The sequence below is a fragment of the Zootoca vivipara genome, chromosome 5 (genome assembly GCF_965207765.1).
Source record: "Zootoca vivipara chromosome 5, rZooViv2.hap1.1, whole genome shotgun sequence".
Taxonomy (NCBI): Eukaryota; Metazoa; Chordata; class Lepidosauria; order Squamata; family Lacertidae; genus Zootoca; species Zootoca vivipara.
Genome location: NC_142588.1, coordinates 32,600,648 through 32,626,540, shown reverse-complemented (window position 1 = coordinate 32,626,540; position 25,893 = coordinate 32,600,648). Strand labels below are relative to the sequence as shown.

Here is a 25,893-nt window from a genome sequence, read left to right as displayed (position 1 = left end):
ATGTTCCACCACTGTCACCATTTCAAGTCCACTTTATTTTCATAGTATTTCAGCATAATAACATATCCTGATTGAATGCCACCATGAACTCTATCATGACAGAACAACAAAATAACCTCAAAATGGGAAAGGGCAATAAATATCAAATTATTAAATCTAAAATGTACAAATATAAAATGTCAGTAACTTTTGGAAAACACTGTAGGAAAATCTGGCAGCCATGTTCTCCTTTGGGCAGCGGTTTTTGAGGTGGTTTGTTTTCCCATCCACATCACCTCAGGTCCAATACAGTTATTTTTACATCTTTCACAATGACGTGTTTACATATCTGCAAAAGAAATTGCCAAAATCAATCATGGATATACCCTGTTTCTCATATTTTAAGACATACCCATAAAATAAGCCATAGCAGGATTTTTAAGCATTCAAGGAATATAAGCCATACCCCGAAAATAAGACATAGTGATAGGCGCAGCAGCAATGCCGGCTGCGGCAGCAGGAGGAGGAAAAAAAAACAAGACACCCCCTGAAAATAAGCCATAGTGTGTTTTTTTGAGGAAAAATAAATATAAGACGGTGTCTTATTTTTGGAGAAACACAGTACATCGGTGAGGAATCTGCTGCAAGAGGCAAATTGCCTCTGAAGTCCATTGAGAACATGCTATTTAAGAGACAGCAGATTATGAAAGTGTTTCCCTTTGAAAATATGGTACTTATCCTGGAGGTTAGTGCTGGCTCAGAGGAAAAGAACCATGGTGCCCATGAAGCAGCATGCTCCTTCCTCATCCTTGCCTTGCCGTCTCTTGTAACTCGCACATCAAATTGGAGGCAGTAGTTCCCCAGTCTCAGGCTGCCCACACTCCATACATTTAAAGCACACGATTTCCCCCAAAGCATTATGGGAAATGCAGTTTAACCCCCACAGCGCACAATGCCCAGCACCCTTAAATAACTACGGTTTCCGGGAATGTTTTTTTGGTGGGGGCAGGGGGGCATTTCATATGCTTTGAATGGTGTGTATACAGCCTAAGTCACTTCTTGGTCAATGTAAGACTAGCCACATTTTTTTCTGCAGTCTTATAAAAGCGGGTGTTTGGTGTCTGTGATGACGGAAAATCAGTGCTTTAACTGTGACCGAAAAGCAGGAACAATGGGGGGTGGGGGTGGAAGAGAGTACACTTTTAACTTATTAGTTGAATTTAAAATTAGTATCTGAGCTGAGAATCTGGGCTGAGAATCTACATACATATATAAATCTATGCAATTTACACTTCTTCCTCACCAGGCAAGAATAACCCTTTCCAGTGAAGGGGAAGGAGAAAGAGAATTCACATTTCCTCTCTCCCACTTTCTAGATGAGTTCTGCGTACTCCAGAAGCAGACAAAGATAACACCCAGAATGATAGAGCACAACTCTCTTCTGAGGAAAGGTTACAGTATTGGGGGCTTGTTAAATTAGAAAAAGAGTTACAGGGGCATGATAGGAGAGAGTGGATAGGGAGAAGATTCTCTCCCTCTCGGAGATTCAAGGAAGACAAAAGGAAGTGCTTCCTCACACAATTATGGAATTCACTCCTGCAAGACAACGTGCTGGACAGACAGACAGACAGACAGACAGACAGACAGACAGACAGACAGACAGACAGAAATACTCAGCCAAACTGTTGAGAAGGAACGCTTACATTAAATAGTCTAGGATCCTTGGTATGGGGATGAAAGCCCTTCTTTTTACAAGCAGAAACTTCCAACATGCCAGCATTAGTAAGTCTGAAGACTCCCGTGCTAGAAAGCAAAGAAAGTATTATGTCCAAGGAAGCAAACAGAACATAGCAATAAATAAATAAAAAATGTACTTCTCAATAATGTGTGAAAAATCAGATGCATGAGCAACTTTAGGAAGTTTGCCAGAGGAGAATTTCAATTTAAGCTCATGCCTGAGGACTAAGACATGGATAGCTCAATTCTATGCAGCAGCAGTAGCAGAAGAGGTAAGTGTATACAGCAACTGTAACAGCTTCCTATGAAAGAAAAGTTGCTTAAGATTCATCCAGCTCTGCCCAATTGTATTTATAAATGATGCACCAGCAGGTGCTAGGAGAGAGAGTTGCTTCACCAAAGAAGAGGATACTTTCCAAGGGGTAATCTCTCTCTCCTAGTGATGAAATGCGTCATTTCTGTAGCACACTTGCATCACATATGTAGGATTGTAACTTCTGCCTCACGGATTGGACACATATGATGCAAATGATGCCACACTGCAGCCAGTGTGACATCGTGAGTAGAGTAATATCCCAAAAAGAGATCCTGCTGTGGAAAATTCTGGACTTGCCTAAACCAGACAAAAATAATTGCAGTTGATTAAGCATTTAATTTTTAACTTAATCAAGGTTGACTGCACCTGCACATTACATGAAAAAAAAAGACTCAGATTTAATCTCCAATTAGAAGGATATCAAGTAGCAAGGCTGGGAGAGATGCTTTCTTTGGAATCTATCCCTAGAGAAGCCACTGCCAATCACACAAGATCACACTGGGCTACATGGTCCAATGCCGTATTTTGTATGTTCAAGTTTTATGCTCAGCACTTGAAATAAAGTTCATCTCCTTATTTCCTTTTTTCCATTCCCCACGACAATAAAGCAAAACTGCACCACAAAATAAATATGCCTACAAATTAGCATTCCCACCAAATAAACTGAGTAAAAAACAAAAAACAAAAACCCTATAGCACAAAATTTCCCAACACAGTAACTTGCCTCAAGTGGGGAGTGGATGAGGATATGCAAAGTGCATGCGGACTTCTGGCTTCCAGCGGTGACTCACTGCACTGCATTGTGCATCTTGGGAGATAGGAGTAAGTCTCCTACTATTATTGGTAAAAAAGGGCTTGCAATTTGCATTGAAAGTGAGCCAGCCACAATTATCCGTTTTCATACTTTCACATTTTACAAACTTTGATCTTGCTGTATTCTATTATAATAGCGTAAGTATCAAAAGTTTGTAAAATGCAAATAACACAAATAGGTTAATTAAAATCTTTAAAAGAAAAGAGGGACCCTGAAATTAAATTGCCACTTAAAGTTGCCAATATGAATTAACAATAAGAATTAAGTCCAAGTTCCCGTCCAAGTTCCAGTCCAAACCTATACTTCAATGCTGTACTTCAATCCTTCACTTTCTCTGTAGTCCTGTAGTTTGCAGAATACAGAGACATCTTTCTGAACATTACTGGTGGATGGAGTCAGAGAGAAAGGGAGAAATAACTTACTCGTTATGTTTTGGTGAACAAACAATTGCAATAGCCTCCGGTAGCATTAGCTGATAAGAACAATGTGTATGAAGATCAACACTGGATAAGAATGCCGTCTGCGTTGGATGTGTCTACAAAGAAAGAAAGAAAAGAAAATGTCTACTAAGTGGTTGGATTATTATTTTTTAACAGATCAAGGTCAAATGCAATCAAGGAGAAATTGCATTTGTTAATGTGAAGGCTTGTGTGATTTTCTAGCAACTGTTTATGTTATTTCCTTCACCCAAACAGACAGCATGACAATTCTCATCAGCAAAGAGGGTGCTTCACAGTCATAGCAAAGGTACCTGTTGTAAGTTACTCACTGCACCATAGATGGGCTGGTAAGGAGAGGGAAATCACAGAAAGGAATAGAAAACTAAAGCCTTTGACCATGAAACTATGTCAAAGAAACAGGGGCAGAAAATGACAAACTACTACATGGAAAATTTAATTCAACTGGCAGGTATAGATATAGAATTTGCATCGTTTTGGTCAGACATACAAACGACTGATGTATAGGGGACGGGGATGGAATCTGTCTTTGTTGTTTGCAACTGAAAAAACAGTGCACATTGCTAATTGCCTGACAGCCTCCCCAGAGTAATTTCCGCCCTGACTGACTGAAGTTTAAACTTCACCCCAAAAATGGGATGGGAAGTCCCCAAGCAAATGTTTTCTTGCAAAACTTTTCAAGGCACTTGGGGGACGGGGGAGGCAATGCCTGGCACATAACTGAAGTGATTATTTAATTGTGTTGGCATATGTCCAACTGGCAAGCTCACCTGCGCCACTGTTCGGGACATTTCTTTGGCTTTGAAGTTGAACGTGGCATGAGCTGAACATACTTCAGCGGTCACAGTTTGATTTCTGCATGTGCTCTGTTCTGTATGGATCCATTCAGGCAGCACACAGCACTCCAATATGGGCCTAACACTTGCCAGCAACTCTAAGGGCAGGTATGAACACTGATAGCATGATAAAAAAAACCCCCCAAAATGCTGAGTGACAGGTCTGGGAGAATGTGTGCCCACCTCTACCAAAGGAAAGTGAGACATATGGAATGCACATTGGAAGAATATGCCAGTTAGTCATATTTACCAGAGCCAATTGGGGGAGGGGATAAATTTGCAAAATAAAACCAGCATTTTAATCAGGAATGCTGTGTTGGGGAAAAAAGTTAATGTCTTCTCTCCCTACAGTCCTGGTCAATGTTCCACTGTGACTGCTTTTTTAATTTTCAAAAGATCAGTGTCTATACCTACCTAAAGTTACTATATATATTCTTGCAATGCCTTTGTTTTTTTGTTTTTGTTTTGTATGGCTGCAGCATTTAATGACTTATTTGTTAATCTGTGTATTTAACAACAGTTGGATACCACTTATTTATAATAAAACATCTAAAAGGTTTCAAGGTCCATCAGTAAAACAGTTTAAAATAATGACAATTAACAGTAAGAAAGATTTAAACACATAACCACCTCCGTGTCTGGATAGAGTTTCCTAAGCAAAAATATTGTAAGCAAATGTTTTAATTAAATGAATTAAAGCTCAAAATGTGTCCTCATTTATGGTATCCTAATTAAACTGGTAGAATATATATATATATTTAATGCATCTTTATTAATTATTATTATTATTAGTAGTAGTAGTAATAGTAGATTTTATTTTTAAATGGGATGACAATATGCCCTACTATCATAAGCACTTCTGTGTAGGCATAACAAATATGAAGATCTAGTCAACAAAAGTAGACAGACCTGTACTTGTTGAAAGATTTGCAGTGCCCTAAGGGGCTACAGAACACTTGGTACATGTGGGTAGCAGGAAGGTTAAGGAGGAATAGTGCTTTCATTTTGAAAACAAACTGAATACACTACCTTTCACTTTCCATTAAGACAAGCATAAAACAATAACGAATGGGAAAAACAAATGTCAGTGCATGTGTCATGTTACAGGCAGTAGCAGACAAGATGGGTCTCCGTTGAAATCCATGGAAAAATTAAACCAAAGTAAAATGGAAATAAACCAATGCTACTAAAATGAAGATGAAGTAAAAAGGATGTAGGCTTAAAAACAAAACAACCCCCCTCCCCCAATTGCACACCCTTAGAATAGTTTACCAAAAATATTGTTTCTGTAAGGAATGGCTTCTGCCTATTTCTTCACTGAGATCCACAGCATATTTATGTATATACGTACATGGATCCAGCCCAGAGTGAGGAGATCGTGTTGGTCTTGAACACTGAACAGCTCTTCCACATTCTCCATGTCGCAATAATCTGGCCCCGCAGACTGTTTTGGCACTATCACATGAGTAATAGTGAATTCGTTATGGGTCTGTAAAATAAAAGTGTGGCAAGATAGCTTTGGGAACAAGTACCGAACGTCGACCCCCAAAACCATCACCGTCACCAACTGGATCAGTTTTTAGTACTCTTATCATAGTCGCTGTGCTGATTTACACCAAGTGATACTCAGGTTCATCAGAGTAACAGACAAAGCAGCAATGACGGAGGTCAACATTGATATATTAAAATATTATATACCTGGACAAGCATTTAAAAGGAAGATCGAAAGTTGCCGTATTAACTGAGTCAAAGCTTTAGTCCATCCAGTTCGGTATTTTCTACACTGACCGGAAGTGACTCCAAGGATACAGATAGCACTTTCCCTCAACCCTTACCAGCAAATGCCTGGTACTGAACATGGGACCTTCTGCATTAAAAGCACATGGTTTACCACTGAGCTACAGCCAGTGTGTGCCACGCTTATATAAAGATACAGCGGGAAATGCTACCTTTTCTTAGTATGTAATCTTATTCACACTCACTTGCGAATGGAATTTAATTCTCAGTAAACATAGATAGGGTTGGGTTTCACAATGCAGTATTTTTTTAAAATCTTCTTATTGGCCAGAATATATATTATTTTAATATTTGTGTATGTTTTCCCCTGTGAGCCAGGCTGAGTACTTTATATATCAGCCATGTTTCAGATACCATTTCACAGTTAAATATTGGTGTAAAGTGAACATTAGGCAACAGTGTGCATTATCTACCTAGGAAGCAAAATCCAAGCAATAATGGTTAAGCAATATTTGCTATAATTTCTCTCCACTCATACATACACACAAAATCTGATATTCAGAATCTGATATGCCACAGCATTAGCTCCCACTATCTTTAATATTGGTTTTCCTGCAACAAATTCTCATTTGTGTTTCATGAAAACCATTTAACAAAAATCCCTTAGTGGAGTCTAACTTCACAGCAGAATGATTTAATAGCATTACATGCTTCCCATTGCCTACGATCAATGATTTATGCTCCTCCCCCAAAAGGCAAACAGCAGACCACAGTTAAGTAAGAATTTCTGAGAAGTAAAGTCAATTATGTAGCACACTTACACTCCACATTTGCTTTTGCTCTGATATCAGTTCATTACAGGAAAATACAGTACTATCAAAAGTGCCTTCCCCATACAAATGTGAAGGTTCAACTGTACCAGTTTTCCACAGAGAATTCCACATGTCTCTATTCCTCTTACTGTATTTGCCTCTGCTAGCAGCAGAAAGTTGTGGCAAAGATCCTTGGGCAGAACCACACTTCGCAGCCCTTCAGCCACATTGTCTAAAGAGAGAGAGAGAGAAAGAGTGTCATTTATGCAGAGGTAAAGGTAAGGTAAGGGATGAGGATGGTGCTGTGGTCTAAACCACTGAGCCTCTTGGGTTTGCTGATCGGAAGGTCGGCAGTTCGAATCCCTGCAACGGGGTGAGCTCCCATTGCTCGGTCCCAGCTCCTGCCAACCTAGCAGTTTCTGTCACGGTGTTCCACTGTGCCACTAGCGGTTTAGTCATGCTGGCCACATGACCCAGAAAGCTGTCTATGGAAAAACACCAGCTCCCTCGGCCTGAAAGCGAGATGAGTGCCACAACCCCATTGTCATCTTTGACTGGACTTAACCGTCCAGGGGTCCTTTACCTTTTTACATTAATGCAGAAGTCTACAGTATTAAAATGCTCTTATACAACACAATTTAAAAAGCGCTTGACTGACTTGAGTACATGTTCAAATTGGGAGGCTAATTTTTTGAATAATTTATTTTGTATTTATTCATTTATTTTGGAAATTTATACACTATCTAGCTACAGTCAGAATCCAGGGTAGATATAGACACTGCAAGTGACTGTCCAGCTCCTAATGATGATTTTCTTCTGTGTCTGTTTCAGTTGCCCTCTACTTATGGCAAATGGCTTGTGCAACAAACAGAGGCTGAAATTTCTATAAAATATCACAAGCTATATAGGTTGGACAGCTACTAGAGTTGCTGCACTCTCACTTATTTGGTGTGTGCATTTTAGGATTTGAGTGTCAGTGTGATGTAGTGGAAAAGCTGGTTTGGGATCCCTGCTCAACCATGAAGGTCATTAGCTGACCTTGGGCCATTGGCCAACATTCCAGGATGAATGAGCAGTTATTAAACAGAATTTATTGAACTTTTGGAAGCATCGTTCCAGAATCAGGGTTTCAAAGAGGTTCGAGTGACTTAAAAAGCTAAAGTCAAAGGGAAAGGAGTGATGAGGAATACAGAGAAATATTGTGTGTTTGTGACTGACTTCTAGTATACCCTATTTGTTGGTTTGCTCAAGGGAAATATTTGGATCTCAGAACTCCCTTCTTTGAGACTTCCATTCACATAGCTTGCATTCTTCCATACCCCTAGTTCACCTTCATAAAGCTGTTCTTTGCTTCTTCCAGTACACTGATATTCTAATATCAGTGTACTGAAAGAAGCAAAGATCACCAGTGTTGAAGCAATGATTCTTCAACATCAACTTCGTTGGACTGGTCATGTTGTGCGGATGCCTGATGATCGTCTTCCAAAGCAACTACTCTATTCCGAACTTAAAAATGGTAAGTGTAATGCTGGTGGTCAACAAAAGAGGTTTAAAGACTGTCTCAAGGCAAATCTTTAAAAAAATGTAGTATAAACACTGACAACTGGGAAACACTGGCCTGCGAGCACTCCAGTTGGAGAAGAGCCTTTACCAAAGGTGTCATGGGCTTTGAAGAAACTCGATCTCAGGACGCAAGGGAGAAACTTGCTAAGAGGAAGGCATGCTTGGCAAATCCACACCATGATCAACTCCTGCCTGGAAACCAATGTCCCCACTGTGGAAGGACGTGTGGATCCAGAATTGGCCTCCACAGTCACTTACGGACCCATTGTTAAAATCGTATTTATGGAAGACAATTTTACTCGGCTACGAGTGATCGCCAAAGAATAATTGTCTTGGATACCTTCATTAGGTTGAACTACCAAATATTTATTCATGGCTTTTCCTTTTTAGGGAAAAACCACTCAATTCAAATGGAGGTCTGAAAAGTAACTGGGCAACCTTTACAGAGCTCCATGGAAACACATGGAAACACATAAAAGATACCTATGTATGTATCAAAGTTTCAGAAAATGCTCTATGCTGTAACATTTCAACTGTTTGGAATTTTAATCATTGGCATTGTGTAGATTATTAGGTGAAATCTTTCATATATTCCGATTTATATTGGATGCCACCTGTTGTGAACCTTAGCCACACAGTTGACTATGGTCTAACAGTTCAATAACATGGGAAGAAGACAACAACAACAACAAAATTGCTCCCTTACTCTGAACAGCACTTAGAGTAGCAGCTGGCTTTAAGGCCCGACTTATAGGAGGAGACTGTCCATCGCTCTTGTTTGCAATTGTTGTGGGGAAAGAATTATTCAGATGTGTTGCAGTGCACGATGATAACGTGCTGCCATCAGTCTGCTCAGATGTAATTGAATTATCCTTAGTTTTCTCATCACGGGCTCTTTCTTGCTTCTTCAGTTGATCTTCAAAAAACTGAAACTGTTCTGTTTCCAGCTGCTGCTGACGAATCTGTGCAATCCGCTTCTTCTCTGCTTCTATCAGTTTCTGTTGCTCTAGCTTCTTGAGTAATTCAGCTTTGCATTTGCCCTGAAAAAATGCATTACATGAAAAAATCCAATGTAGAGCCCACAGTGGTTCAAACCACATTAGACATGGCAGATCCAATTGTTTAAATACTTGTCCCTTTCATACATAAAATGGAGTACTATTTAAAGGCCAGGAGTGTATGGCTGCATAGCTCTCTGACCCTTTCAGTTGCACCACCCACACTTATTTTGCAAGTGAAAATGAGAACTTTTCATTTAGTAGGTTTCCCACCATCATGCATATTTTGGGCTTTGGAAAGGATCCTTTCCTCTATGAGCACAAACATAGGCAGTGAATACTGGCAAAAATAAATAATGCCAGGGAGCTGACACACTTTTATTGCTGGCTATGATTCTTGGCCAAACTTTTTGGCCAAGGCCAAGGCCAAGAGCAAGGCCAAGAGCAAGGCAGAATATGGCTGGATTGCCTGTGGGCCGTACAGTTCTTGGCACCCATGTTGTTTGGGCATGGCTGCCTACTTGTGTGTATCTGTGTTGCCGGGGGATGGAGGAAGGGTTAGCATCAATCCAGTGGAACACTTTCGTGGATCAAAAGGTAACAAAGGACTTTGGTTTCTCAATAGATAGCTTATATGTTAGTGTTCTCTTTCACTTTTTGTTCATTTTAAACATCATTATTATTAGGAACAGGAATAGGAATAATTTATTGGCCAAGTACCAAGCATACTTGTAATTTTGCTTCGACTACATTGCAATGTAAAAAAAGTATCTCATATAAACACTATTCCGCTCACATTAATATCATTAATAATATTATTATTATCATCAATAGTAACAGTGTTACTTACCACCACTATCACAAAAGGTTTAAAGGCTAAATAAATTATGTAATTCACATATAGGGTTCCTTACTAAAGGTTTACATATTTCCCAGCTTTGTTATACAGAATATTGATGATGGAGTGCACATATAATTAAAAACATATACAATATAAAATGTTCTGGTGGAATTTACCTTGTCTTGCATATATTCCCGATATTCTGCATTATATTTCTTTAACAACTCCTTCTTCAATTCATCAGTTCTTGGAAAGGCTATGTCCTTCAGTTTCTTTGTTAGAGAGAATTAAAATAAATAAATAAATTAATATGTGCATGCATGCGTATAAATACTTGCTTTCCTCCCTTTCCAGATCACCATCTTGATCTCATAACCAATTCATCTATTAGTATAAAATTAAATACAAAAAAAATTAAGGCTCAGAGTTATGAACCAGCTTTATCTGTGATTAATGCCTCTATTGACATGGCTGTTCAATGGCCTTAACTGCCCTTGTGTTTGCTACTGATAGATGTCAAAGGTCATGATGGCACTGCTGCCTTGGTAAAATGGCTAACATAATTTAATCATGAGAAAATGTATAAAGTCTGGTCTCCATAGGAGAACATGGCTTCCAAACCCAGAGTTCATACTGTAGCACTCTGCACCGATGGAAACATCTGGCCCTTGGGCAGCTTCTAGAGCCCAAATGCCTTAGCAGAGCTGGTGGTGCTGTTGTTATTGGTTCATGAAAAGAAAAAGAAGTCCTGATTTTTTTTATAGATTTTTTTTAAAAAAAGCAACTCTACCTTCATGATATCCTGTTTTTCTGGAACTGCACATTGCTGGTAGTCTCGATGACAGGGCAGCTTTTCTACAAACAAACTAGAAAACGAGACACACACATTTTCCACCTTGCATATCTGAGAAATATCCACAACACCATTGTTTTCCTGCAGAGACAAAAGCTGGCTGCATAAATCATATGAGGCTGGACCCAGTGTTCCTTTTTTGATTCACAGCAGCTTTCTATACCTTTGGATTTTAAATTACAACACTGCAGTTCTACAGTCGGTTCTCAGTGCACAATTGGTTTACTATTTACTATGCTGTAGTGCCACTCATTCTCATGCAGCTCTTCCAGAAAAATAATGTTTCTCAATTGCAGTCAATCCTATGTTTAGAATATATTTGTTTGTTGCAATTGACAATGTAATTTTTCAATCCTTCTCTTCCCTCCATTTCAATTCTTCTTGCCTCTTTCCTCGGGGGTACTAGCCCAGCACTGAACATTTAAATACTTCAACTGAAAACAACTTCTCAAAACTTAGGCAGGTGTCCCAGTCTGAATAGTTGTGAACATTTAGACCAGGCACCCCCAAACTGCGGCCCTCCAGATGTTTTGGCCTACTGTCTTCTGATTTGCGTATTAATCCAAAAGTGTGAATCAGGTTGGATCACTTAAAAACATGGAGTGAACAAAAACTGTGAAAATCCCTAGCACCAGGTGAGGGTTGTGTTGTTTATCACTACCAATGTTAACATACACTTTCTACCAGGCTCTGTGGCACTAGTGCAGTTGCATTGCATGCAGTGTTCACGTCACAACTAACATGCTAGCTGGGAGAAAGATGTATTTTCCAGGTATAAAAGTAATTACTGTTCACATGCTTGGAAAATACAGTATTTTGGAAGCAGAAGTTAGGAAAGCCTTATGTGTGCCCTGTAACAAATGAGGACATATTTGTTGAGCTCTAAAGTCACTGCCTAGCAAAGCCCGTGTTTTCAGACACGTTTGGAATCATTTGCTAGCACTCCACCAGCTTAAAATTGCAGTTTCTAAAAATTAAGATCAGGATGATATCCATAACTCCAGACCAATCCTTACGTTATAAACTTATTATAGAGAACAAAGGCATTTTCAAGATTTCCTTCTTCCAGATATACAGATGCCATGCGCTCCATCTCCACTCCAGATCTGAAGTAGCGCCGTGGAGTAATGTCTTCATTTATTGTGATGTTACAACCAAGTTTGCTTAAGGCACGTACACGCTCCTCTGGGCTCAGTGAAACATCTGTGTGGTCAGGTATAGCTGCTAGCCTTTTCTGTTAAAACAGACAGCACAAATTGCATTTCGCTTTGGTTACTGAACTTATCCAAGGAACTCGAGCTGAAATCTCGAGCCACAATTAGCAGTTGCAACCTACGGTTTCAGCAAGGTTTGATTTTGCTCCATCAAAGCTGTTGCAAAATAGTGGAGGGGAAATGCCATTAAACCAACCCCCAGCTACTCCATGCACATGCACACAACCACACTTTCAAAACCACACAACTTTCCAAAAATCATTTTGCTTAATGATGCAAGAGAGGTGCACTTTATGCCCATTATGCTATATTTTTCACAGCTGCTGTTGTTCTGAAATGTTGTCTTTCACATCTGCATATTGCCAGAATCATAAAGCTTTCAGTCGTCACTTTTTAAACCAACCATAGCCACTCTGTTCGGCCCCTTTCATAAACAGGAATGTAATATGGGAAGTTTGAGACATGATTCAGGCTTAAGCAAAGACATAGTGAGAAAGGAAGACTGCTGAAGAAAACAGCAGTCCTGTATCTCTGCCTCCTCCTGGCAATTTAAGCACATGGCATCATGCCACCATGCTGAGAGTTTCCTTGTGCCCCCAAGGGGCAGCCACTTAAATGTAGCAAAGATATTCTCTCACTGTGATGATGTCTCACCATACATTATGTATTGGTAGACTTTATGGAGGGGGAGAAAAGAGGAGAGGGTGGTCCTATTTTTAGCAGCAGCCCCACATCTTCTGTCATGTCTACCTCAAGCCTTAAAAGTTGTGATTTTTTAATTATGTCTGGCTTTAAAGGCTTTAAAGGAGTGGTTTGGGATAACTTATCAACAATAATATGATTATCAGAGGAGCTCAGTAAAAGTAAAAAGTTATGGACCAGATGGAGAGTAAGAAGTAGCATTCATAAACTTTTTTTATTTTATGCCAACTCAATACATTTTGGAAAGATGGACAACATGTTCCAGGGTGTATTTTGAGCTTGAGTGGGATGCTTGCTTCACAAAAAAAGCAATATCCACACCATTCAAGCAGACATGTCTGATAAGCAGCTTTTCATGCATCATGAAGCATCCGCCCTTAGCACTTACCAATGAACTTACAGTGAATGGTTGTTCCATGTTACTTTGTGCTGGCAGCCCAAGCTTTTTGTTCCTCTCCAGTCCTTCCATCTAGCCACAAAAAAACAGAATGGGGAAAGATACAGTGCTCAATAGCAGTCTCATCCAACATCTCACACCCATGACAAAGTTCTAAGGAAATATACTGATGATGCTCCTATCTCGTCAACAGCTGTAACTAACCAGTATTTGTCTCCTGAAATATGAATCACAGCCCCAAGGGCCATAAGATTGCACCTTAAACAAAGAAAACAACTATACTTTCATGGTAGGCTCCTTCCTAGCAACATATCACTATGTGGAAATGCACATGCACCAAGAGCCAAGTTCTCTGTTTTACTGCACAAAGTAATTATGTAAAGTGTAAGAAAGCATTTGTTCCTTCACTACTATTTTTCCAGGCAAGACAAACACTGTTATCATGCATGAGTAGACTGGTAACAGCCTTTAATACACCATACCTTAGGTCTGCTGATATATCCCAGGCATGTCCAACAGGTAGATCATGATCTACTGGTAGATCACTGGACGTCTGTGGTAGATCACTGGCTCCCCCCAAAGAAGCTCAGCAACTTTGGCTCCCCTAAAAAAACTCTACATGTTTGCCCTGAATCCCCCAAAACAGGGCTTTCCTTCCTAAAAAAAAAGCTCAACCTCAACCTGAACCCCCAAAAGGGGGTAGATCACTGCCAGTTTTTAACTCTGTGAGTAGATCGCAGTCTCTTGGAAGTTGGCAACCCCTGATATATCCCTTTCACCATATAAATAATAGTAGGACTAACTACTTTTGGGGGCGCAATTCGCAGCTCTACTGAAATATACCTGTCCCTGATTCACATAACCTTAACTCAGCAGAAAAGCCCTTGAGATCTCTCTTCATATAAACCAAGGTCATTATCTCAGAATGTCAAGCATGGAAATGTCAAGCACGTTGGAGCCTGATTCTGCAAATAAGCCCTGCGAGCTCAGCAAACCCCCGTCCCCCCGCATAAACCCTTTGAAGGCAAAGAAACAAAATGCAGGGTTTGAAAAAGGAACAATGTGATTAGTAATATCAACAGGCAAGTTTGCAAGCCTCAATGGTTCTGCCACCTGCACCCTGGTAGATTTAGAGAAGTGACAAAACCAGACATCGGAAATCAAAGCAACAGAAGATGTGAGTGGTAAGCTGAAGGGGGTGAAATTCTATCTATAGATATCTTAGCCAGTAAAAATAAGCAAATGCAAAATGCTAACTCAAATTTACTAGGACTGTGAGCGACATGCTGATATCGTTCCATATTCTTTAAGAGGTGAAAAGTTCCAGGAAAATCACCTCCCAGGTTTTGCTTTCCTTTGAGTGCTGGAGACCGACATTTTTATCATGTTTGGCTTACAGTATGTACAAATATGCAAGCAGAGCATACATGAAAGCAGTGATTGTTCTACCATAAGAGGCAATATCTACTATGCCACACCAGATCCCTGGAAAGGCACTGGCACTTCAAGATGCTTCCATTCACAGCTTCCCTCTTTGTATCCTGCCCGGTTCCAAAAGTGGTTTCTTTTTTTTATTCACATGCACACACAGCAGCACATACTGGTACCCCTCTTACATCAGCTGTCTTCCCCCTTAGCATGGTAGGCATAACGTTCCCAGCTCTGCTAACTCTTACTCAAAACACTCAGAGTTCTCTAACTACTTCCTAACAATTAGCTCCCATTAATGAAAAATCTATCAACCGTCCTGGACCAATAAGCAGTAATTTCGCCTTGCAGCCATAAACAGCATTATCACTTGATTATCCCAAGGTGAAAGTAAGGGTTTATTCCAACTGAGCAATTCATATGTACTTCAATAATCTTCCCAAAATTTTGGAGGGTGGGCTTGAAAATTATTTTGCTTTGTTGTTTGCAGTGGTACTTACTGGTTATCAGCACAGTACTATCGAGCCGTGCTGCTGTATTATCATGCTTTGGAATTCTTGTGATGCAATCTCAGTGCCATACTCTTCACTCTGAGGAGCCACAGAAATCCTGGCACATGAACCTTATATTCTTATTTTCCAAAATAGCATCTGACAGGATCAGGCTAAGGTGGAACTGTAGACTGTGCAGAAATAGCTCTGCAAGGTATCTGAAAAATCTTTTTTTAATAAGCAGTCATCTTCTATCATCTTTTAATAGAAACGGAGTATCTAACTCCAGCACTCAGCCCCTTTCATTTCAAAAAAACTTGCTCTGGCTGCCTAACTGGCTTTAGCAAACTGAGTTGAAGGATAGGCTATTTATAGGTTGTTCAAACAATAATTTCAGTAGAATGTATTTACATCATCTTTCTCTTCTAAACAGAAGACATCTGTGTCTATAAATCGACACATTATTTTCAAAACCAAATAACAATTCAAGTCATTCTGCTATCACAACGCTGGCATTATCCAATTATCTCATTGTGTGCCATCTTCCTCCAAAATAATAAGAATCCTGAACACTCAGTGTCCAAATAATCTGATAGCAGAGAAAAAGCTGAGTAGGTAAAGAGTGCCCCACAAAGATCTCTCTTAATTATTTCATCGCCTATTCTGAAAACTGAAGTTCTCTCAGAGCCTACAGAGCCTGCAGGAGGGCTGACTATATTACCACCATTTAGAGGGAAACAAGAATTTGGTTTGCCATTTGACTGGTCAAAATATTGGACAAATTTAGAGCATTTTATCTTAAGAACAGTAATAAAAGAATAATGGCAATTATGCTTATTATAAGAACACAGCTTATTATAAGAACATTCCACAATTTGCTCCCATAATCATGACAGTTTCAGAGCACTTGATAAAGCCTCACCATATCAAATGCAATGGATTTAGTGATCGTCTACTGATGAACGGGAACTTGTGACTTAGGTGAAATTGCTTGTGTGTGTTGCTCCCTACTGAACTGTAAACCTGTACTGTTCAGAGCTGGCAGTGCAGCATCCAGCTAGTAGGTGAAGCTACTGGGGTGGCTAACTGTCCCCTTGGCAGTCTAATCCAGGTCCTCTAAGAAAACGTTGCTGACCCCCACCAAGACTCTACTGATTTTGGCGACTGTGGGGGGGGGGGAATGGTGTGGGGCAGTGGTTCCCAACAGGTGGTCCGGGGACCCCCAGGGGTCCGCGAGCTATGCCAGAGGGGTCCTCAAGATCCTATTAGAATAAAAAATATATTAAATATATTTTGTATGATAACAGATTTTTTGTTTTGGCCGCTTCCTGCATGAGCAGAGTCTAGCGCAAAACTAGAATTAGATAGAGGCAGTAGTTCTGCTGTATGCCGCAAGGACTACAAGAAACTTGGAGATAAGGCAATGAAAAAGATCCTTCCATTTGCAACCACATATTGGTGTGAGCAAGCATTTTCTTGCATGTGTTTCATGAAAAACAAATATAGGAATCGGCTCAACATGCAGTCGGATTTCAGAGTGAAAGTTTCAAGTTTGGAACCTAATATTTCAGAAATAATGGACTCAAAGGACAGATTTAACTCATCTCATTAAGAACTGAAAATTAAAACTAACTGTATACTGATGGAGTACTCTGTTGTAACTGTAAAAACGTATAAATATAAAATATAAAAAGACTCTTAATTTGGCTCTCACTTTTTAATTTTAGGATTAGGAATTAATGGGGGTCCTTGTCACAATTGCGGCTCGATGAGGGGTCCTCGAGAAAATTTTGTTGGGAACCCCTGGTGTGGGGGATGGAAGCCACCTCATCATCAGACTCCATGGATCAACTGAGGAGGGAGGGAGTGTGCATATGGATGTGCATACAACTGTGTGGAGCAGCAACACCTGCTCCAGGGGATTTGTCAAGAGTGAAAGTGGCCCTTGACTGAAAAAAAAGAAAAAATGGTTAGCCACCCTTGAGCTAGGTCATGTGGTTAATAGGAAGGTAAGAGAGTGGAATGCTTTTAGGAATTACAGGGCAAGTTGTAACTTGGCATTTGCAGGGCTCAGAAATAGAGACTTTATTGTTACAAAACAATCCCGTAAAGGTAAAGGGATCTCTGACCATTAGGTCCAGTCATGACCGACTCTGGGGTTGCGGCGCTCATCTTGCATTATTGGCCGAGGGAGCCGGCGTACAGCTTCCAGGTCATGTGGCCAGCATGACTAAGCCGCTTCTGGCGAACCACAGCAACGCACGGAAATACCGTTTATCTTCCCGCCTATTTATCTACTTGCACTTTGACGTGCTTTCGAACTGCTAGGTTGGCAGGAGCTGGGACCGAGCAACGGGAGCTCACCCCATCGCAGGGATTCAAACAGCCGACCTTCTGATCAGCAAGCCCTAGGCTCTGTGGTTTAACCCACAGTGCCACCTGCGTCCCTACAATAAAAAAAGGTAGGCATTATTTTCATGCATGAAGTAACTGATTGAAGTTAATTGACTGCTCAACAGGCACTGTTTGATCAATCAATTGTCCCCCACACCTGTCCTAAGCAGAATACACAAATTAGCTCTGGCATTCTGGTTTGGGAGAGTTCCCTTGGCAATGGACAAATTTACTGTCCCAGCATATTATTTTTCTCAACTGTCTTTATCGAAGCTGAATGTCCCCTGCACTCTTGGCCCCGTTTCTATTACCTTCTCCAGTTTTATTCTGCTTTGCCCCATTGCAAATTTTGCCTGCAACAGCTGTCATTACTCAGAGTGGCCATTTTATCTTCCTAATCTGTCTGATTTATGCATTGAGGAAGCCCAGACATCCCAAGCACCACAAATCTGATGAGCCTTGCGTACTTATAGAATTGCCACTTGGGTCAATTGACTGATCAAATATTGTCAACTGACTGTCCATTAAATGCAGCCAACTGGGAAACACTGGCCTGCTAGCGCACCAATTGGAGAACAGCCTTTACCAAAGGTGTCATGGGTTTTGAAGATGCTTGAACTCAGGACAAAAGAGAGAAACATGCTAAGAGGAAGGCACGCTTGGCAAACCCTCACCATGATCAACTCCTGCCCAGAAACCTACCGGTATGTCCCCTGTGGAAGGACATGTGGATCCAGAAATGGCCTCCACAGTCACTTACGGACTCACTTTTAAAACTGTGATTATAGAAGACAATCTTACTTGGCTACAAGTGATCACCAAAGAAGAAGATGAAGATGCAGTCAAATATGATCAAATATTCCATGAAGTTAGGGATGCCACCACACAGGTGTCAGCTTAATGCCAAAATGAAATTAAAGAAGTTTTAGAAATTGCAGGAATGGAGATGCTGCCTCCTGGCCCTGCAGCAATTAGGGACAAACTTGAAGAAAAGCAAAGTTTTTTTCCAACTGGCCACCTAGAGTAATTGTAGGTGGTTTTCAGCCTTTTTGAGTCCACAGTTCCCTTGACCAACTACATTCTTTCTGCGGCACCCCTGTGGGGCTCAAGAGCCCAGTTATGTCTCCCCTTGCCTGCAGAGCTGGAAGCCTCTTACCCTCTTTCGAACACCCTACCTTGTGGAGTGTTCCCTTAGCCTCCTCTCCCCTCTCCTTGGGACTCCTCCAGGCAGCTGCTGCCACCACCCCAAAAAGAGGTGCCTCCTAACACTGCCCCAGAGTGGCCTGGGAAGCTTGTAGCCAAGGCTGCTGCAACAAACAGCTGTGAAGCCTTTGGGTGGTAGAGATGTGAGAGGGCATCAGAGGGAAGGAAAGAGGGACAGAGGCCAGTGTTGCCCCTGCCATCCCTCAAGGCACCCCAGGGTGCCAGAGAACACTGGTTGAAAACCACTGGTGTATCTGAACAGGAAAGCAGCCAGTTATCAGTGGCAAATACCACTGCCAAAGAATACCTATTATTCTATTTTGCTTGCTGCAGGGATGATCATTACCTCTGTGATAGCTGTTGTTAATTTACTTTATTTTAAATAAAGGCTGGCCCTGATGCTTCAGGATAAAAGTAAAAGAAGAAATGTTTGCAGAATAGTTACAGGTAGGTAGCCGTGTTGGTCTGAGTCGAAACAAAATAAAAAAAATTCCTTCAGTAGCAACAGTAGTTGGTCTTTAAGGTGCTACTGAAGGAATTTTTTTGTTTGCAGAATAGTTAGCATTTATAGTAGAGCCTTCCAAACCATGTGTCGCGACACGTTACTGTGCCGCGCGAACACTCCCTAAGCTCCTCCCGGAGCTGTAAAGGGGTTAGTTTAACCCAGGCATAGACAAACTTGGCTCTCCAGATGTTTTGGGACTACAACTCCCATCATCCCTGACCATTGGTCCTGTTAGCTAGGGATGATGGGAGTTGTAGTCCCAAAACATCTGGAGGGGCGAGTCTGCCTGTGCCTGGTTTAACCTCTGGTTTGCTAGTAAAACTGAACTACTACATCGCAAAATGATGCACATCTAAAAAGTGTGCCACCAACATGAAGTGTTTGGAAAGCTCTGGTTTATAGAAACCCTACCTAGTGCTGTTTAAATTTATAGCAAGTTGTCTAATGACTCCAGGCGTGATTTGAGGGCACATGAGACAGCTGCCTTGGTTGTGCTAAGCAGGTCTGTGCCTGGTCAGTGTCTACCTGGGAAGCCCATATATGCTGCCTTGAGTTCCATCACAGAGAAAAAGAGGGATATAAACATACAGAATAAATACTTTTTTAAAAGTGAATTTAATTGTATCACAATGTTAACTAATTTGTTTTTGTAATTAGCATAAGTTTCCTATCTGCTCATGACTTTATTGTTTTAACAGTTAATGTCTTAACATAGTTAATATATTCGATCAAGTGCCTATCCCTCATCTTTCAACCTATATTGTGGAAAAAATTTTATCTGCTTGCTATGAATGTTATAAGCAAATTTTGCATGATGGTTCCTGCGATCAAGTAGCAGGCTTTTATCTGCGTTTGGATATACTGTAAATGGATGCCATTTTGGCAGACTGAACCTTTGAAAACTGCACCAATTTGTTGGTTTCTTAGAATTCCTAAGCAATGTCAACAAGGTGGCTGCTGGTTATCTATATAAGTAACTATATATAAGTATCTATATAAGTAGTTCAGAACTGGGGATCACACACACACACACACACACACACACACACACACACACTGTTGCAGCTTCTGAGTTTGTAAATAGTCCCATTGATGACTAGGCAAATGACTAAGAGAGATACAGTAATTATTTCCTTTTATGCTGCCAGGGCACAGCAAATTTCTTATACGGTGCGTGCGTAGGAAGGTTGGCTAATAATAATAACAATAACAGCAACTTAGTAACTGAAGAAAGTAGACTACATGTCAAGCCAAATCAATAACACAAAGCAAACAGAGGCATGCAAACATTCAACTGATACATATTCACATCAAATTATGCAGAAATTTCAAACATTAAAATGACAGCAAATTTGAATGTACACAGTGAGCTCTAAGATTAGCTCCATGAAAGCTTAAGCAGTTACATTATAGATGACAACCTGATTAAGATATATAAGCACTTCTGTCACTTGAAAGTACTGTAAAATCTTATTGCAATCATTTAATATGTCTGCTTTTTTACAACAGTTTAGTTGATTTTACAATGCAATGCTCTGCATACTTATTCAGAAGTGACTATGGGCTGTTTACTGTGTAGTGCTCTTGTATTGCCCTGCAAAGAGTGTACGATAGGCTTGTTTTTTCTGTCTTCTTCCAAGTGTCAACTGGACATAAAGGATGGACAAATTAGTGTAGCAAAATCATAATAAAACAGATCATATAGAAGTTTCAAGAGGGAAGTAGTTAGATCTAAGGTTACCCTGGTTGTTTATTGTGTGTAGAAAAGATACTGACGAATTCTGCCTCTGTATCAAGGTAAACCATTCCATTGATTTTTAAACTTGACTCAGAGCAAAGGTATCAAAAGAAGGTGACCTTCAGCTCATGGAGAAGAGTTAATTCCATATGCTTGTTTGCTACAAACTTCTTTAAGGTCAACTGGCATGATTATTCTAAGCATTCCATTACTTCAGTACGCTCCTAATCCGCTCATAGCTAGCAGACTGGTGTATCCTCTAATAACATTCATGTGAGCAATGGGATTTTAACCAATGACCTGTTGGTAGGCAATACCCTTATTACAACACAAAAGTAGCATGTCGTTTGGGAGGTAGGGGAAGTTCCCCCCATTTTAAAAATAAACAGCTTATATTCAGTTCTGGTTTGTGAAACAAATATATATATGCAGTAGGTGAAAGGTCAAGGGACCCCTGACTGTTAGGTCCAGTCGCGGACGACTCTGGGGTTGCGGTGCTCATCTCCCTTTACTGGCCGAGGGAGCCCGCAGACAGCTTCCAGGTCATGTGGCCGGCATGACAAAGCCACTTCTGGCGAATCAGAGCAGCGCACGGAAACGCCGTTTACCTTCCCGCCGGAGTGGCACCTATTTATCTACTTGCACTTTGACATGCTTTCGAACTGCTAGATTGGCAGGAGCAGGGACCGAGCAACGTCGTGGGGATTCGAACCACTGACCTTCCAATTGGCAAGCCCTAGGCTCTGTGGTTTAGACCACAGTGCCACCCGCGTACTAGTCCATAAAAAAACACATCTAATTTATTTATTAGATTGTATTCCATCCTTCTTCTAAGGAGCCCAAGGCAATATGCCGAAGACTTAACTATATCACCCTCACAACAACCTTGTGATGTAGGCTAGATGGAGAGCTCAAGGTCACCTAGTGAAATGCATGGGTCAGCAGAAAATTGAACCCGGAAATTTCCCTAATCAAAATCTAAAATTCTGACCACTGGTATACACCGGCTGTCAACAGTTACTGACATTTTGGGTACATCAGGATGTCATGTGAAACCAGGAACCATCAATGTTGTGCCCATGGGTGCCCATGCAGCCACAAAGGTCTTCCCTGGTGCCCACCAGGTCCTATCCCCTCTCCAGATCCCTGTCTAGACATATGCATGCCCAGCAGTATGTTTCCCATGTACTTTTGTCCACTTTTGTATGTATCTAACCACCCAACAGATGGCCACTTTGCAAAGCCTCAGATCTCCTGCTCAGGTTTGGAGGGGAGGCCTAAATCACAGATCCTGTTCTTCACAATTGGTACCACAGGAAGTAGCAAATGAATTATGCTCACTTCCTCCAAATGAATGTTAAGTGCTTTGTACAGTAACCAATCCCACATCCGGAGTTACACAGAATCTAAACAGATGGATGCCCACTGTATACTTTTGAGTGCTTAATTTCAACCCATGCAAGGAATGTGTACATGAAGTTTCCTTCTGTACATGCACCACCCTTGTTAAATGGCCCCTTTACCGTTACCATTTAATAAAATAAAAACTTTCTACTTCCAGTTAGAAAACTGACAAAGCTAGCTGCATTAAGTTCCACTTCGAAACAAGAGGACAAGTTACTAGGCCAGAGGGAGGAAAATGACTGCTACCAACTCTCTAAAATGACTGTGCCAAACTCAGAGCTTGCCAGCAGCAGTCCCACTGCTCTCCCAAGTCAACTCGTTGTAGGCTGAGTATTCTCTGAGGATGGTAACATGCTGAGAGGGTTGTGTGACTCAACTTTCAGACACATTCAAAACCCCATCAGAATTCACTAAACTCATGATTTCAGTGCACTGATTCACTGTGTAAACTGCTCCTAGCCTCTACTGAGATAGGTCATTTTTGAGTGAGCACATTTAGCAATTGAATATAATTTGTTATGATCTTAAAATGTTTACTGACACTGAACATTAGCATAGCTGCTAAAAATAAGCAAATATTGGTAAATCTTTCAGCTTTATATAGCCCAAACACCAACAGCCCCAACAACAAAAACTCCAAATTTAGATACAGTATATGTTTTCTTAAAAAAAGAAAAAGAAAAAAAGCTTCTATCACTAGAATCCCAGTTTATGACATTTCTAACTGTAGCTGTCCAGTCACATTCCTAGCAATTTAGAATTTGACAACACTTTTCAACTTGGACTTCTGAATTTCTCAAGACCTAAACTATTCTTACAGTCGTATCAGTCCTAGTAATTGCTAATCTTATGAATTATCCTTTGTCTGGAGATCCAGTCCAGAAATGTGACATCATTATGCAATATTTTAAAATACAATCAATTTTACATTTAGTTGGCCTACTAAAATATATTACAGCAAGCTAGGTTACGGTTATGCCAAGCCTTTATCTATTGAAAAGCAATACAGTACAAGATTCTAGACAGCGCAATTTCACAGTTGTTACTCCTTCCTCACTTTCTTCAGACATTTATTTTTCATATTCTGGCAACGCTATTTACAGGCAATATTTCAACATGTCCCTGGAGAAACTGCCTGTTAGAACAAGAGCAATTACCAGGCCGAAAACCTGGTAGAGTGCTAATTGCTGTTCAATTTACAGTTGAACCCAATTAGGAACAGAATCTTGTGTTAATCCTGACATTAGTTAGTCTAATATATATAATGGCATGGTAAATTATAAAGGTCATATACTGCACTCACAATAAAAAGGGAAAAGGAAAGAAGGAAAGCCATTTATGATAGAGAGAGGGTGAAAATTCTCCCTGAGCATCTTCTCAGTTCCACCTTATTGTCTTGATTGCTTTCTTCTCCCCACCCCCAGAAGGTATTTGTATTTCATTCAAGGCCATCTTGATGCAACCTGCAAGTCCTTGGGGAATCAATAACTAAAGTGCTGAGGGCAGGCAAAGAGAAAACTGCAACTCTGAAGTGAAGAATGAGTCTGAGGTACAGATGCAATAAAATCCCTAGGGCAAGCACCACTTACCAGAAAAGGGGGTGCTTGGAGGTGGGGATGGGGTAGCAAACCCCAGTGGGCCTGTTAAGGGATTTGTGGAGTCTGTTTTTAAAAAGAGAAGAGTGGGGAGGATCTATAATGTTGTTTCTGAAATGTGCACTCCCTTCCAAGTGTCCCTTTTAAAACAAATGACATCTGGAAACGACTGAAGCTGCTTCGTTTCCGTCACATTTCAAAGGGGGCGGGAACTGCCGCCCGCCCCGTTGTCCAGATCAACTCCACCCCTGATAATACAACCAACGAGCACCCTTTCCAGCACAGCATGTTCCCGAGCGGCGATGCTCTAGGGGGAAACACGGTGTATATAATACAGTAATGGCAAGGGAAAGGGATCTGTCAGATCACCCTCAGGCAGAGGGCGCGTCTATCCCGATTCCCTAAGCTCGAGATTCCTCGCCGTTGGCGATCCGGCTGTGGCAGCAAGAGGCGGAGCTCGGAAGAAAAGGGCTTCGAGGCTTTCCCCGCCCCTCGAGGCACACATGTTTGTCTGGCGGAGGGTCGGCGCCTTGTCAACACGTCAGAGCGGGCGCTTTCTGAATGGGACCGCAAGGTGTCCGCAGCCCAGCCCTGCGCCTCCGCTAGGGGCCGGCCAGATGCGCCAGGCAAACGCCGTTGGGCACGGGGAGGGCGGCACCCACCCCCTCCGGCTGTCTTCCGACCCGCATCCCCAGTCCCAGCCCTCCATCTCTCTGCAGCAAAACCACCCCCGTTTCAATACCTCTCCTCCGAAGAGGAGAAAGCGCGCCAGTTTACCATAAAGCCATGGCTGCCCGGAGAGTCGCGTCAAGTCCGCCTCGCCTGAGGGCTTTCGCTAGAGAGGAGCGGCAGCTGCTGCCGGTCGCCGCCGCCACAATAGCCCAACAATGAGCGGGGCCGAGCCCAGCCGCCGCTGCTGCTGCCGCCACCCGCCGCTCGCCTCGCCTAATCCGTGACACGGCGCCGGGGGCGGTGCGCGCCCCAATCTCTCGCCGCGAACGCCGCTCTCGAGTGAAATGCCGCCTGCAGCAGCAGCAGCGCCTCGCGGGCTCCTGCTGCCGTCGCTGAGCCAAGGGCCCGTTGCTCCCCTCCGCGGAGACAGCCGGCTGGCGCCACGCGCGCGCGCACTCACAGGGACAGCGGTTGGGCGGGGCGCAAATGAAAGGCGCGGTAAAGCCGAGCGGCAGCCCGCGAAAGAGCGATCCCCCCGGCTCTCCGCCCCCGACTTCGCTTAGCTCTCTCGAGTCTGCCTCAGGCTGGAATGGGAGTAGTTGAGAGGCGGGTTGGTAGTATGAGCAGCAATTAGGACCCTGGTGAGACTGGCCTGAGCCTGCCGCCTGACATCTGCGCACAGTTGTTGTTTTTTAAGATGTAGAATCATAGAATCATAGAGTTGGAAGCGACCCTGAGCATCATCTAGTCCAGCCCAGGCATCCCCAGACTCCGCCCTACAGATGTTTTGAGACTACAATTCCCATCATCCCTCACCACTGGTCCTGTTAGCTAGGGATGGTGGGAGTTGTAGTCCCAAAACAGCTGGGGGGGCCAAGTTTGGGGAAGCCTGAGTCCAACCGCCTGCAATGCAGGAATATGCAGCTGCCCTATATGGAATCGAACCCACAACCTTGGCGTTATGATCAGCACCATGCTCTAACCAACTGAGCTATCCAACCGATGCATGTATTTCTATTGTTATTTTCAAGGAACAGAGTAATCAGTCTGCAACCATGTCAATTCACAATAGCAGCAGTAATGAAAAAAAGTTTAGGGTTAAGAGCAGGAGAATCCTTAATCTTAGAGTCATGGGTTCGAGACCCATGAAAGATTCCTAAAGTGCAGGGGGGTGGGCTAGATGACCCTCATGGTGCCTTCCAACTC

General features: G+C 41.8%; 1 protein-coding gene across 4 annotated transcripts; it reads right to left on the bottom strand.

Moving 5' to 3' along the window:
* Positions 1-9: 9 nt before the first annotated feature.
* On the bottom strand, positions 10-25,145 carry STAMBPL1 (STAM binding protein like 1). 4 transcript variants are annotated; one of them, XM_035137510.3, is made up of 11 exons: positions 24,793-25,145; positions 13,249-13,329; positions 11,961-12,178; positions 10,882-10,957; positions 10,268-10,363; positions 8,959-9,292; positions 6,797-6,921; positions 5,492-5,629; positions 3,269-3,381; positions 1,683-1,782; positions 10-328 (listed from the first exon to the last, which is right to left on the bottom strand). In XM_035137510.3, exons 1-11 carry the CDS (start codon positions 24,793-24,795, stop codon positions 272-274), a joined length of 1,341 nt encoding a protein of 446 aa, XP_034993401.1. In that variant the 5' UTR covers positions 24,796-25,145; the 3' UTR covers positions 10-271. The 4 variants fall into 4 exon arrangements, with proteins under 4 accessions (XP_034993401.1, XP_034993404.1, XP_088526427.1 ...); XM_035137513.3 differs by having other exon boundaries at positions 13,261-13,329; XM_088670301.1 differs by lacking the exon at positions 24,793-25,145 and adding an exon at positions 13,740-15,742.
* Between the last annotated feature and the right edge of the window lie 748 nt (positions 25,146-25,893).